At 37.9% G+C, this 13,564-nt stretch overlaps 1 protein-coding gene across 1 annotated transcript in view; it reads right to left on the bottom strand.

The window, feature by feature from the left end:
- Positions 1–13,564, bottom strand: part of ryr1b (ryanodine receptor 1b (skeletal)) — a 149,659-nt gene that overhangs the window by 17,353 nt on the left and 118,742 nt on the right. Inside the window, exons 84-92 of the mRNA XM_051656671.1 lie at positions 11,323–11,396; positions 10,157–10,174; positions 6,590–6,670; positions 6,302–6,390; positions 4,389–4,517; positions 4,133–4,237; positions 2,179–2,205; positions 371–400; positions 18–99 (exon numbers count right to left, since the gene is read on the bottom strand). Coding sequence (XP_051512631.1) covers positions 18–99; positions 371–400; positions 2,179–2,205; positions 4,133–4,237; positions 4,389–4,517; positions 6,302–6,390; positions 6,590–6,670; positions 10,157–10,174; positions 11,323–11,396 — 635 coding nt within the window. The remainder of the gene's footprint in view (positions 1–17; positions 100–370; positions 401–2,178; positions 2,206–4,132; positions 4,238–4,388; positions 4,518–6,301; positions 6,391–6,589; positions 6,671–10,156; positions 10,175–11,322; positions 11,397–13,564) is intronic.

Genomic DNA, 13,564 nt, shown 5'->3' with positions numbered 1-13,564 from the left:
GGACAGATATCTCCTACCCTCCAGTAGAGAGAGAAGCATGACCACCATGTCCTTCTGTAGATCCAGGAGCTCCTTCAACAGACCAATTTGACTGGAGTCCTGTGATCAATGTACCAAATTCAGACACACAACAACAACAAAGTTATCCACAAATTCCCTCATTCTTTTAGAGTCTGAGAGTACAAGAGTACTTTTTCCTATAATGCACATTTCATTTATTGCCTAAACCTGGCACACCAGAATTTTTATATAATATGCACCATCACCATTAGACAAGAATTCAGTTAACATTCTAAACCGAACATTTTCCAAAAATGTTTTAGGGGGCATAGAAGACAACCCTACAAATTCCATCCTGCTCTCAGCTTACCTCGGAGTGTGTTCTACTCCAGAAATGATCCTGAGTTTGCATTTATAAACAGACACAAACAAAGAATCACATACTGCAACCTATGGCAGAACTTAACACATGGATATAATATAAATAGAGTATAAACGTAGAAAGCCAGGCAAGAGTAATATGTACCAACATATCCTCAAACAGATGTGCCATTTTATGTCACCATGAGACATTGTTTCATCAGTTTTTATGATGTTGTCATGAAGTGCCAAAACATGTCCCTATTATTTCCTTTTATTATCATACATATTTAGGAAAGGTTCTGTTGAAGCACATTTTATATGTGCCTAGCTGACCGTCGAAACTGCACAATGAAGGAAAGATGGCAAACACATACACAGACCTATCACACAGACAACAGTACACTCACCTACATGTAAATACATAAGAACAAAAAAGGTCTGCACATACACATTAAGGATAATTGGGAGAATCTCACAAAAATGAAAAAAAGAGAAGAAATAGAGATAGGGGTTGGGGGATGCTTAATCGTCATGAAAATGCAACAGTGACAAAAATCTTTATGGTCCTAAAAAAGGCTTAATTTTTCTTTCACGGGGTGAAATACGACCCGGACCTGTTCTTGAAAGGCTTTGTGCTATTCGCCCAATTATCATACATTTCCTAAAGAATGTTTGGCGCATACCAAGGAAAATAAATTCCCTTTAAAGTTGAGCAACAGCTGGAACAAAAGCATAGTGACATCTCCCTCAGCTCCAATATTTCAAAATGTGAACCCTTTAAGGTTAAGGTAGATGTCTGCCCAGGACAGTTTTTTCAATTCCACACCTGCCCACTCCCACAAGTTTCTACTGTGCACCTGAACGCTCCCGCTGAATTTTTCTCCATGTTCACCCATTTCTCTGCCCGCAGTGATTTTCTTCCCGTTCTCTCCCATTCACACAACCCTGCATTTGTTTTCCACATTGGGCAAAAGCAATACAAAAAGACAACCAAAGGACAAAGAACCTTTTATTTGTCTGTTATTGCCATTATCAGATAGCAATGATAGCAGTGACATGATGCCCATCTGACTTGCCTGAGGTTGACTTCTTAACACTAAATTGACCATTTTCTAGTCCGAGTTTCGCATCCTTTGATGACACAGGGTGTCCATGCTTTGCCATTCTTCCAATCTAAAGCTACCTGCATAGCCTGCTTTAAATATTTGATAATTTGATGCAAGTGCTATGTGCACATTTTACGTTGCATTTTCTGTTTTTTGTTATTAAAAATAAATTAGTTGTAAAATAAAATAATAATTCTTGTTTTTCTGCATTCATAAATTAATAAAATAAAAAATTATATCCACATCAGATTTTTCAGGCTATTGTCTGACCACTCGCTCCAGCCCACAACTCATGGACGTACCGTCTGCTACCGCCATCAACTCGGAAATGTAATCCTGTGCCATAACAAATCTAATCGGATCCCATGGGTCCTGCGGGAGTTCTACGGGAACGCAGACCTCTACATTAAGGCTGCTTTGTAATGTTTTAAAATCAAAATTGAATCAGTGGAAACAGAGGAGATGTCAGTGACAAACAAAAATGCAACATTTGAAGTGTGGAGGCCAATAAAAATGTAAAACACAGACATTGTCTTTTTTCATTAAAAATAACTCATTAATGATGTTCCCTCTTAAACTGAGATGACACTTGCAGGAAATAAGCCAACACATAAGCTACTGTATATTGCAGGAACAGGAAGCAGGGAAGAGAAAGGTGATATGAGTGTGTAGTAAGAAGTGCAAAAGTGTGTAAGACAAGTATCCTTACGCCATTTCGGAGTCCTGGGTCAGGGATCTGGCAGGGTTACACATCAGAATAAAAATGTTACCCATCAACATTTTTATTAAATTTTTGTATTGATCTCATCTCTCCCTTTCGGAGGCATCCACTCATTCTTGGCTAAAATTAATTCACATATCATTTAAGATGCTCTCTCACTGCAGATATCAGAGAATATCTAAAATGATACGTAGATTAATTTTTTATTAATCTATAAAATAACCCCTAAAAAGCACATATACAGTGGTACTTCTATGCAGACCAGGGGCAAAGGTATGTACTCAACTGAAAAATATAAAATAAAAAATGTATGATGAAAAAGGACAAGGAACGGAGTACACTGCAGTTAAATTGGCTTCATCTCCAAAATAAAGCCCAAAGATATCACTGTGTGGTTCTAAAAACAATTTTGACATTCGGGAATTAATCTGTCACGTTTCTGTGTTACTATCACATATCACATTCCCTGAATCTTAAAACTGGAGAGTAGGAGATATTTGATATTGAGAAATACAGAAATGCAATGGATAAACAGGGGCCAGATGTGTAACAAACATTAGAACAATATCAAACACCATGGCAGAAAGGTTTAGAGAAACAAGACAGTTAGAGATTACTCACAAGTGCAATAACATTAAAAAGCAGTCCATACATCACACTACTGCAAATGAGCACTGTCAGATTCCACACTTGCTTTGTCAATGCATTAATAAGCAGTAATTATGCACCAAATAATTATACAATAGAAAGCCTACAGGGTGAATTACAACCCAATCTGACAGTAATGGTTTAATTCAGAAGCAGGGGTGGACTGACAATAGGGAGAACCAGGACTTTTCCCAGTGGGCCGGCCACGAAACGGGGCCGAACGGGCGTTGATAAGCTGAAACAGGTCTTTGCGTTATGCTGAACGGGTCGTGACTGGCTGAAGAGGGCCGCAAAATGGCCAAAAAGGAACGCGACAACCCTCCCCCCAGAGAAATAGTTCCTCATGGATATTATTCCACTCTGATAATACTTATACAGAATATATAAATATGTTCATATATATATACATTATATATATATATATATTTATATTTTTCTCCCCGATTTGGAAAGCCCAATTCCCAATGCACTCTAAGTCCTCATGGTGGTGTTGTGACCCACCTCAATCCGGGTGGTGAAGGACAAATCCCAGCTGCCTCCGCATCTGAAACCATCAATTCACGCATCTTATCACGTGGCTTGTTGTGCGCGTTGCCACGGAGACATAACACTTATGGAGGCTGCACGCCATCCACCACGGCATCAACGCACAACTCACCACGTGCCCCACCAAGAGCGAACCACATTATGGCAACCACGAGGAGGTTACCCCATGTGACTCTACCCTCCCTAGCAACCGGGCCAATTTGGTTGCTTAGGAGACCTGGCTGGAGTCACTCAGCACGCCCTGGATTCGAACTCACGACTCCAGAGGTGGTAGTCAGCATCTTTAATGTTCATATATTTTACAAAATTACATGCATTTGAATATTTTTCTATTGCACAAATCAATGGACCACTGTGGACTAAAAACATTTGACATGGGATTCTTGGAACATCTGATCAAAACTCTGCACTTGTTTTTTTAACTCACCTTTTTAATATTCTTATACCTTATTGTCTTTTCACAAACATCTTTAAAGCAATACTTGCTGACAAAGACCATGCTTTTCCCCCCAATAGGATTTCCCTTGTAAAAGGATGGTGAAACTTCTGTTTTGCTTTTAGATTAGGCAAGACTAGGCATGACTGATGAACTATTTTAATGCTAAATTGAATATACTGATTCACTCTGATTCATTTTCAGTCATGACAGAACCAAATGAAAGAGTTAAATTGTCCAGGATCTTCTAGGTGAAATAAATTAATTAACAGGATAGCTTGCTCATATTGCGCTCAATATGTAAATGCCTACCTGTGCTAGCTTCATCATCATGTGTGCAAACACGTGTAAGAAGCCCACCACGGCATCCCACAATCTGCTGTGTGCCAGAGACTGTTGATTACCAGTGCAAGGACCCTATAGAGTATATACATTTTACAGAGAAAGAGAGAGAGAGAGAGAGAGAGAGAGAGAGAGTGATAGAGGGAGATGGGGTGGGTGGGAATGGTAAATTCATAAATTCTGAAACAGCTCAATGTTAAGTTTACCAAAATGGTGATGTTAGTACCTGAATATACTCTGTCAGGCTGTTGAAGACCTGTTTAGCAACTGTCATTGCCTTAGAGAAGTTCCTCTTGCCTGGTTCATCAATAATATCCTTCCCAGAGTAATACCAGTAGAAGTCACTGATAGACTCCTGTGATGGAACAGACAGAGTGAGGTTAAATTCATGTCTTCAGAAGTGATATGATGTGGGTGAGAAACAGATCAATATTTAAGTCCTCTCTTCCCATAAATTCTCCTCCCTGAACAGTAGGTGGTGATATGCACGAAGAATGTGAATCACCAAAAACAAAATAAAGTGAAAATGAATGTGGAGATTTTATAGTTAAAAAAGACTTAAATATGTATCTGTTTCTCATCCACATCTATCATATCACTTCTGAATATATGGATTTAACCACTGGAGTCATCTGAGTTATTTTTATGCTGCCTTTATATGCTTTTTGAGCTTCAAAGTTTTGTACCCTGTTGACTTGCATTGTATGGACCTACAGAGCTGAGATATTCTTCTAAAAATCATTGTTTGTGTTCAGCAGCAGAACAACTATTAATTTAAGGTAATTTTAGCTGATGTATTAAGTCAGATCCTCTTAAGTTTATACTGGTGTCCTAGCAGAGTATCCACAGGTGTAGTTCATCACATTAAATATGGACATGTTCCCCCTAATGTTTGACCACCAGAAAGTGTCCAAATATCCTTTGTCTTAATTTTAAATAAAACATCATATCCAAGAAACTATATGTTTTGCTTAAAAAGTGTGCTTGTGCTATCTTGCTTTAAAATAAATGCCACTCGTTTGATATTTTTTTATCTAATGGCATTTTTCCACTGCACGTTACGGTCCGACTCGACTTGACTCTGCTCGCTTTACTTTTCTGAGCTTGCTTTTCCACTGCAGTTTAGTGCCGCCTCAACATGGGAGGGATTATAGGCTGATCGTCATAGTTGCGCCGCCTCTACTGCCGTGACATCATCTTAAACGCGACACAAACATTACTGACCATAAACAATAACATGAACGCTAGCTGTTAGCTACTAGCTCATTGTGCTGCATAAAGCAGTTGTTGCATGGTGATTTTACACAAATGTAACAGTTAAATTGGCCTGGTTGCTTCAGAAGCAAGCTTTCCAGTAGCTGGTCAACTAAATAGAGTGAAGCTTTCAAGCAGAATATAGAGTTAACATAACAAAATTTACCATCCTCTATCGTGGACTCCATCAACGCCGAGTCCAGGGCACTCTCCCTCCCATTGCTCACCGGTCTATTGTCATAGATAGCGTCCATTTGTTCAAACCACTTCCACTTTCTTCTGTTTGAACCACTCCGGCTGTTGCGGTCCTTGATTGTTCTGTAGTCACTTTTAAGTTTTTTTTTAACTTTTCCCTACACTGTTGGTGGGTCCGGTGAAAGCTGAGACACTTTCTGAAAGACTTTTTCATTTTGTTCGTCGCTAACTAGAGGAACATCTGCACCTCATTTATTGACCATGCCGTGGTTTTGCGCACAGCCAATTCTTTTTTACAATTTGAAAGTCACGTGAATAAATGATATTGCTGTCGCTGTTGCTAAATTTAAAACTAGCGGGTTGATGTCCCGTGTCACAAATCCAGTGATGCTGGTAGTGACGATTCTCTCTGATCAGTCAGTGATCTGCAGGGTTTTGACGTCACATTTAGTATTGGCTCGGCTCACTTGGAACCTCGACCGAGGTAGTACTAAAAAAAGTATCAGGTACCAGGTACTATCCACAGTGGAAAACCCCCAAAAAGCGAGCAGAGTCGAGTCGAGTTGAGCTGTACCGTGCAGTGGAAAAGCCTCATAATGTAATTACATTCATATATTAAGTGTGGTTTAAGTGTGCAAATACTATTTTGATTAGAGGACGACAGATGAGAGAGATGAAGCCAGGCTGTACCTGCAGTCTGAGCAGATAGTCAACAGTACAGATGATGATGTTGATTGTGGTTGTACTGCCTGTCTGTGTGCGCAGATAGTTCTGGAAGTCTGGAGGGAGATAATGAAGGCCAGTGTTTAAATACTTGAGCATTTTACAAATTTATTTGTAAAGCAACTAGGTCCATCACAAATAATCCTTTGGAAAAAAAATACTGTCTTGTAATTAAATGCTTTTGTGAGAGAACAGCAGTGGTGGTGGAGATATTCAAATGCTTTAAATGTGCAACTTTGATCTCAGGAAACTCACCGTTGTTGTGGCCTTCGCAGAGCAGCTGCAGGAAGCGGAAGAGGTCGCAAGTGAATTCATCATCCGCCATCACTTTCTCCTCTAAACAGGGACAAATTGCAAACACACATGCACAGCATGAACATTGGAGAAGAGATCATGTAGATAGGGTGCATTACTGTGTGTATGAGAGTGTGAACTACAGTTGCCTTCTGAACACATTGAGTAAATTGGTGAGTTAGCAGATATACCATGTAGTTGTAGAGGTATTCAAATAATTTTCAAAGATTTCAACTGTTAATGTGTAAAACACAATGAGGAAAGAGCTGGTTGTGTTGACATGAAAATAAGTGTCAAATGTCTCTAGAGTAGAACAGGAGCAGTCTCATGGTGGAGATATTCTATATTTTAGATTTAATAAATATATTTATATTAAAGGATATTCTGTCCTTATTTACTCACCTCATATAATTACAAACCTGTGTGCTGGGTGGTGGGGTGGGGTGGGGTGGTTAATGTTCGGGAGGAAGGCTTGTAAATAATATAATGTAATTCCAAATATTCTGTTATTTTATATATATATATATATATATATTATATGGAATCAATAAAAACTTTTAATAACAAACCTGAATGCTTTAAGTTTATTTTCTGTGCGACTTGTGAGCTACAGCAGAGTGCACATTTTTCAAAATGACAACTTACATTTTGGTCTGTTTCTCAAAAAAAACTATAGTAGGACTTCAGAAGACTTGGAATATAGAGCACAAGTCCTATGGACAACTTTTATGGTGTTTTTTTCTCCTTTATGGAGTTGACAGCCGAGGCCACTATGAACTGCCAAAAAAAGAGTGTGTACACTCTTAAAAAAGTTGTACAGATAAAAAAAAATAAATAAAAAAAAAACAGGATATGAGTTGGGAATGACACAATGGTCATTGAATTATGACACAGATTTCATTTTGGGGTTAACTATTCCTTTAATAACAGAACGTTTTTTTTTTTTCCTGTTGCAATTTAGTCTGTTTTGAATACTATTATGATGCTAGTGAAACTTTGTAATACAGCACTTTTCATACCACTGTCTCCTTAAGACGATTCGCTTATGTTTTCCTCTTTTGTAAGTCGCTTTGGATAAAAGCATCTGCCAAATGAATAAATGTAAATGTAAAATGTAAATGTAATGTATTCAGGATGAATAGGGTGTGTGTGTGTGTTCTGTGAATTTATTCACTTCATAGCACTCCCAGCCCCATTAGCATGTTAGTAGAACCACAAAAACCTGCTATTGCACGTCCGTTTAGCTGTTCACTGCAGAGCAGACCAGCAAATGTGGGAAGGGGAGGCAGAAACCTGACGACCACAATTAATTAACAGACTAAAGCCCTCCACTCTCCCAGAATGGCAACACTAGTAGACACACACAAAGTCTGATGGTTCACACATTGAAAAAACACTTTGAAGAGACAAACATTAAAGAACTGACACACAAAGAAAATGTCAACATTCACAGTTTACAGACAGTTTATATATATATATATACATGTGACCAAGACATGAAACACGGAAAAACAACGCAGACAGCTGGACACAAAATTGGACATTCCATGATGAGGCCTTCATGAAGAACAGTGACAAATAGACAGAGAAGATTTTAGGTCTTCTCAGACAGGACCCAACCAAAAAAAGCACACAGACACAATCATGCAAAACAGATCTACTGAACTCCATATACTCGTGGAGGTGTGAGAGAGGAAGTGGAGAGGAGCCAGAAGAGTTTGGTGCCCTGGTGGATTGAGGGTAATGTGCACTGTTACAGTATATATTCTGTATGGCAAGGCATGAGAGTGTAGATGAAAAAAGAGAAAACAATGACTTGACAATACTGATAGAAGAAAAGTATTACCATTTCACTGTAGGGAGAAAAAAATACACTTATATTCTGACACATATGAATTGCGTGTGGAATTTTCCATATACAGTAAAAGAGGAACGGAAGAACGGGGGGGTTGAATTAATACATATAATACATATCACACAGGTTTAGTGCACAAGATACAGTATCAGTCCGATACTGAAAAATGAGGTTAGCTTTTAAACAAGAATTGAACATTGAAAAATTTTGAAAAACTTCACCAAAAAGTAACAACTAGATTAAGAAAAACAGACGTTACTTGTTACATTTTTAAGAATACACCAGCTGTGTCGTTAAAACACCACCAATTACAATCCCCAAATTTGTTATGTCTATACAATATCCGTGTTTATCATGCATTCAATTTTGGCCATCTAGTTTTAAAAGGCAGAAATCTAAGTTTGATCAATTGGTTAGGAGGATATACACCATATGACTATAAAACACAAATGATTGTTAATGAGTTATTATTTTAAAAGTCAGTTCAGTTCTATTTATTTGCTTTAATTCGAAAGACCTTCACTTTGGAATGCTCTCCATAAAGCTGAAACATAAATGAAGTAAAGAACAAAATAAAATAACTTTTTTGGGAGCAAATCTGGGATATGAATGGATGGAAGAATAAAATGAAAGATTTGTAATTTTTCTGATGACTAATGAATTAATCTAAACTAATTTCTAACATTGCCTACGGTCTATTAGCATTACTATTGTCTACTATTTATATTATTCTTGTACTGTGCCTTGTCAGATGCTTTGATTTTTAAAGTTTCCATGGCACCTCATTATTTGAGCGGAGTATTCAAATAATGATATATGGCTCATCTCAGTGGATAAAGGGGTTTAGGAGTTCTTAGTTTCTTTAAACTGCATATCATTTCATGGGTTTGTGATTTCCTCAGAGAAAACTGATCAGAAAAGAAAGAAAAAATATTTTTCTTTACTTTCAATCAGTGATCAGTCAATGAATGTTGGAGTTACAGCAGATCTGTCATGGTGCACTCAAGGGCAAACAGCAAAGAAACTTTACAGCCATTGCATTTCAATAAGATTTTATTAAGAATGTCATAAAATTGAAAGATTCATGATAGATTGTTTGGAATTGCCAAAATGTGATATGGAACTGTCTGTTTTTACAGACTCATAAAGACACTGGTTGTAAAAATAAACCCCCAAACCATGACAATGACTGAAGAGTTATCTTTTAAAGGAATGATTTGAAAGTGAAAATTAATCATTTGCTCACTTATGTTGTTCTAAACCTGTATGACTTTCTTCGGCGGAACACGTAGGGAGATGCTAAGCAGAATGTCAGGGACTGACAACTTCAGCCACCATTCACTTTTATTCAATCTTTTTTTCCATACAATGAATGAGAATAATGACTGATGCTAACATTTTGCTTAACATCTCCCTTTGCATTCCATGGAAGAAAGAAAGTCATATGGGTTTGGAACAACATGAGGTAAAGTATGACCAAATTCATTTTTGGGTGAACTATCCCTTTAAGTTCCCTTGAGCACGAAATGAAATGCAGGTAAACTACACGCCAAAAAAAAAAAAAAAGGAGATCTTCACAATATAAGAGCTGAAAAAAGGAGGAAGACAGGAGGAGATGGGACAGAAGGAAAGAGGTACTGATGATAAATATTTAGAGAGAAATTATTATTTACCACGTTCTAGCCTGATGTCTGAAAAACAAAAGGGAGGAAAGAAGGAGAGATACGGGGCAGGTTGGGGATGGAATGATGGTGGTAGAGAGAAAGAGAGACAGGCAGTGAGTTGGACACCGAAGACTGTAGGCTTCTGGCTTGGGAAATATAACAGATTAATATGAACAGATACACTTATGAGGGTTCTGTATGCAACAAAGATTAAACAGTGGTAACATTCCCTGTGGGGCCAAAAAATTTAGTAATATAGACATGATACATTGGACACATGATGTATAATCTATCAATCTTTACCACAGTAATATATGTGAAAATATTAACTGTATTAATACAAATAAGAAATGTTAATTCTGACCAATACTATGCAGTTTTTTTGGCTATTTCACACCAAGTCTGTGAATAAACTACTGGCAAGTATTAGATTTTGGCTAAAAATTCGCTAACAAATTTGCTCAAATCTGATGCTGAATTTTCATCATACTCTAAAAAACAATATTATAAATGTTCAGCATCCAACATTATAATAAAAAAAGATTGTTGTAGTAAAATTTTCGTCGTAGTGCAAAGTTCAATTTTCACAAGTTTATAATGATCACTTGTGTTACGTCTTCTCTGTCTGAGTTAGTTCTAAGAGCAGTAACTTCATATGCAGTTTGTGATTTAACACTTGAACACCACGACTAGTGTTCTGCCTTTAAAGTAGTCAGGTTTGTAGGAGTGACCTGCCTGTTTAGTTGGATTTTAAGTTTATCTGTATCTTTCTTTAATTTTCATATTTCCAGGTTATTTATTTCTTTTTATTTTACTAGATTGTTTTGTTTGTTATTTTGGGCCAGGGGTCAACCTGAAGTCCTTTTCCCTGCTGCATTTTGAAAATATCTATTCACAATAATAAATTATTTTTGAATTTATGCTCTGTGTTCTCTGGTCTGATGGTTGAGCAGAAGCCTTTCCCTTTTATCTTTATTGCATCCTAGCCCTAGGGGAGGAAAATACTTGTCATGAATGTTTCAGCATTGAAAATTCAGACTTGGTGTGAATAGATCTTGCACACAAGGATATTTTTTTTCAGTTCAAAAAAATGTCATGAGATAAAAACTGTGAAGAGACATGCAATGGGAAGATGATGTTGGTCTGTGATGTCAGTGGTATGTGGCAAAACTCACTGGAGCCCTCCTCAGACACCATCCCAAGCCCCTCAGCCTTATTCTGCCTCTCAAACGCATTCAGGTCCAGAACACTGTCAATACACATAATTCCATATTTACACAGAACAATATCTACAGTCTGCCAAATCCCTATAGCAACACTTTAAAGGGCACTCTTTGTTGCAAATATTGTTATCCTTTAGTTCACAACAATAACTATCAAAGAGACATAGAGCGCATTTACATGCACGTTCTTACACTAATTATGCTTAATAAACTGACAATATGTGCGGTCATGTAAACGCATTAAACTGCTTTCCTTAATTGGTGTAAGGTTATAAACAGCTTAAGAATAAACCATCGATGAGGGTAGAGTTTTGCCCATTACCCCCATTTTGCATTGCATGAATGCTTTACCAGCGTTCTTACCGGCTTATCCAATGTGTGCATGCCTTTTCACGGTTTGACGTCAAAAGCTGAGAATAACTCGATTATTTCAAATCTCATGTCATTTAATATTGGTGTGCGTATTGGTGTGCATGTAAATGGGCTGATTCACTATTGACCTGTTTCAGTGATGTCACTTTCCTCGCAGCCACCATATTTGTGACCATCAGTGGGAGGACACAATGGCGGGTGAATGGGAAAACACCCATGAGGCGATATCAAGAAAAACATAAACAATTGCTTTTTTTTTTGCGATTAACATTTTTATTGATTCATCTATTAAATATGAACAGCAGAACATATATATACAGAATCAATATTTAACCCTCACTATCCCCGCCAATCCCCCACCCAACCCTCAACAACACTCCAGTGGTCACATAATTATATAACACAACAAAAATAAATAAATAAATAAAATAAAATAAAAATAAAATAAATAATAAACTAATCACACACATCCCTACACCTCTCTCCACTGTCCCTCCCAGAGAGCCCTCCAAAAAAATACAGATATCTGCTCCACTTCTTCACAAACAGTTCTAGCCTCCCCAGTCTTCTGGATACCCCCTCCTCAAGAGCTGCCACTCTGGCCATCTCTGAACACCACTCCTGAAATGGGGGCACTCCAGCCGACTTCCAACTCCTTAAAATGATCTGTCTGGCAATCGTAATACTAGTTAGGACCCAGTTTTTCACGTGCTTATTCTCCAAATTAATGACTGCCCCATCTCCTAAAATACAGAGTCTGGGACAAAATAAAATTTGAGAGGCCAAAACCTCACACATAAAACTCTGAATCCTCAACCAAAACTCTTGAATATTAACACATCCCCAAAAGACATGGGTTATGTCTCCATCTTCTGACTGACATCGCCAGCAGGTGGGTGTGTCTTTAAGACCAAGCCTACGCAGAGGGGGTCCAATAGACTCTATATAAAATCTTAAATTGCATAAGCGAACCCTTGCATCTCTAGATGCAGATTTGACATTTTTTAGAATCATAACCCACACTCCCTCCTCCAATGCCAAGTTTAGATCTTTCTCCCATAATCTCCTAAGAGAAGATGAAGTTCCATCTCACAGACTCTTAATTAGTAAGGAGTAATACACTGATGCCTCATGACCTTTTCCAAAAGCAGTAATCACCACTCCCAGAGTATCTGCCGCTTTAGGGGGGTGTAAACCACTCCCAAAAACGGTACAGAGCAGGTGGCGCAACTGTAAATACTTATAGAACTGAGATCTAGTAATCCCAAAAAGTTTAACCAAATTTTGAAAGGCTCTCAACACTCCACTCTCATATACTGTAGGTCATGAGTGTAGTAACCCCCCTCCCAATCCACTCTGACCAGCAAAAAGGGTACTTGTTGATGCATAATTTGGGGTTCAGCCATATGCTCGAGGCAACATTTTAAAAAAATGTCCGAATTAAACAGTCTGGACACTTTTGTCCATACTGAATGCAAATGCAGGATAATGGGATGTAACTTAAACTCTCCGATTAATTTGATAGAAAGGCTCTGCAATGGCGAAATAGGGGCAAGAACTTCCTGTTCTATACAGAACCAGGGAGGGGCTCTCTCAGGTGGAAGCGACACTATGTCTAAATGTCTGCATAATAATAAAATAAAATCTTGGGTAGGCCTAGCCCAACTTTGTCAATCGGCCTATGTAACTTATTGAAATGTAATTTGCGACGCTTACCATTCCAAATGAAGGACTTTGCTATGCTATCAAATTGCTTGAAATAAGAGAAGGAGACATCTACAGGGAGAGACTGCAGCAAGTAATTGAATTTTGGAATACAATT

Source organism: Myxocyprinus asiaticus, chromosome 26 (assembly GCF_019703515.2).
Source record: "Myxocyprinus asiaticus isolate MX2 ecotype Aquarium Trade chromosome 26, UBuf_Myxa_2, whole genome shotgun sequence".
Lineage (NCBI taxonomy): Eukaryota > Metazoa > Chordata > Actinopteri > Cypriniformes > Catostomidae > Myxocyprinus > Myxocyprinus asiaticus.
The sequence above is the reverse complement of the archived record's forward strand: the minus strand, read 5'-3'. Positions and strand labels throughout refer to the sequence as shown.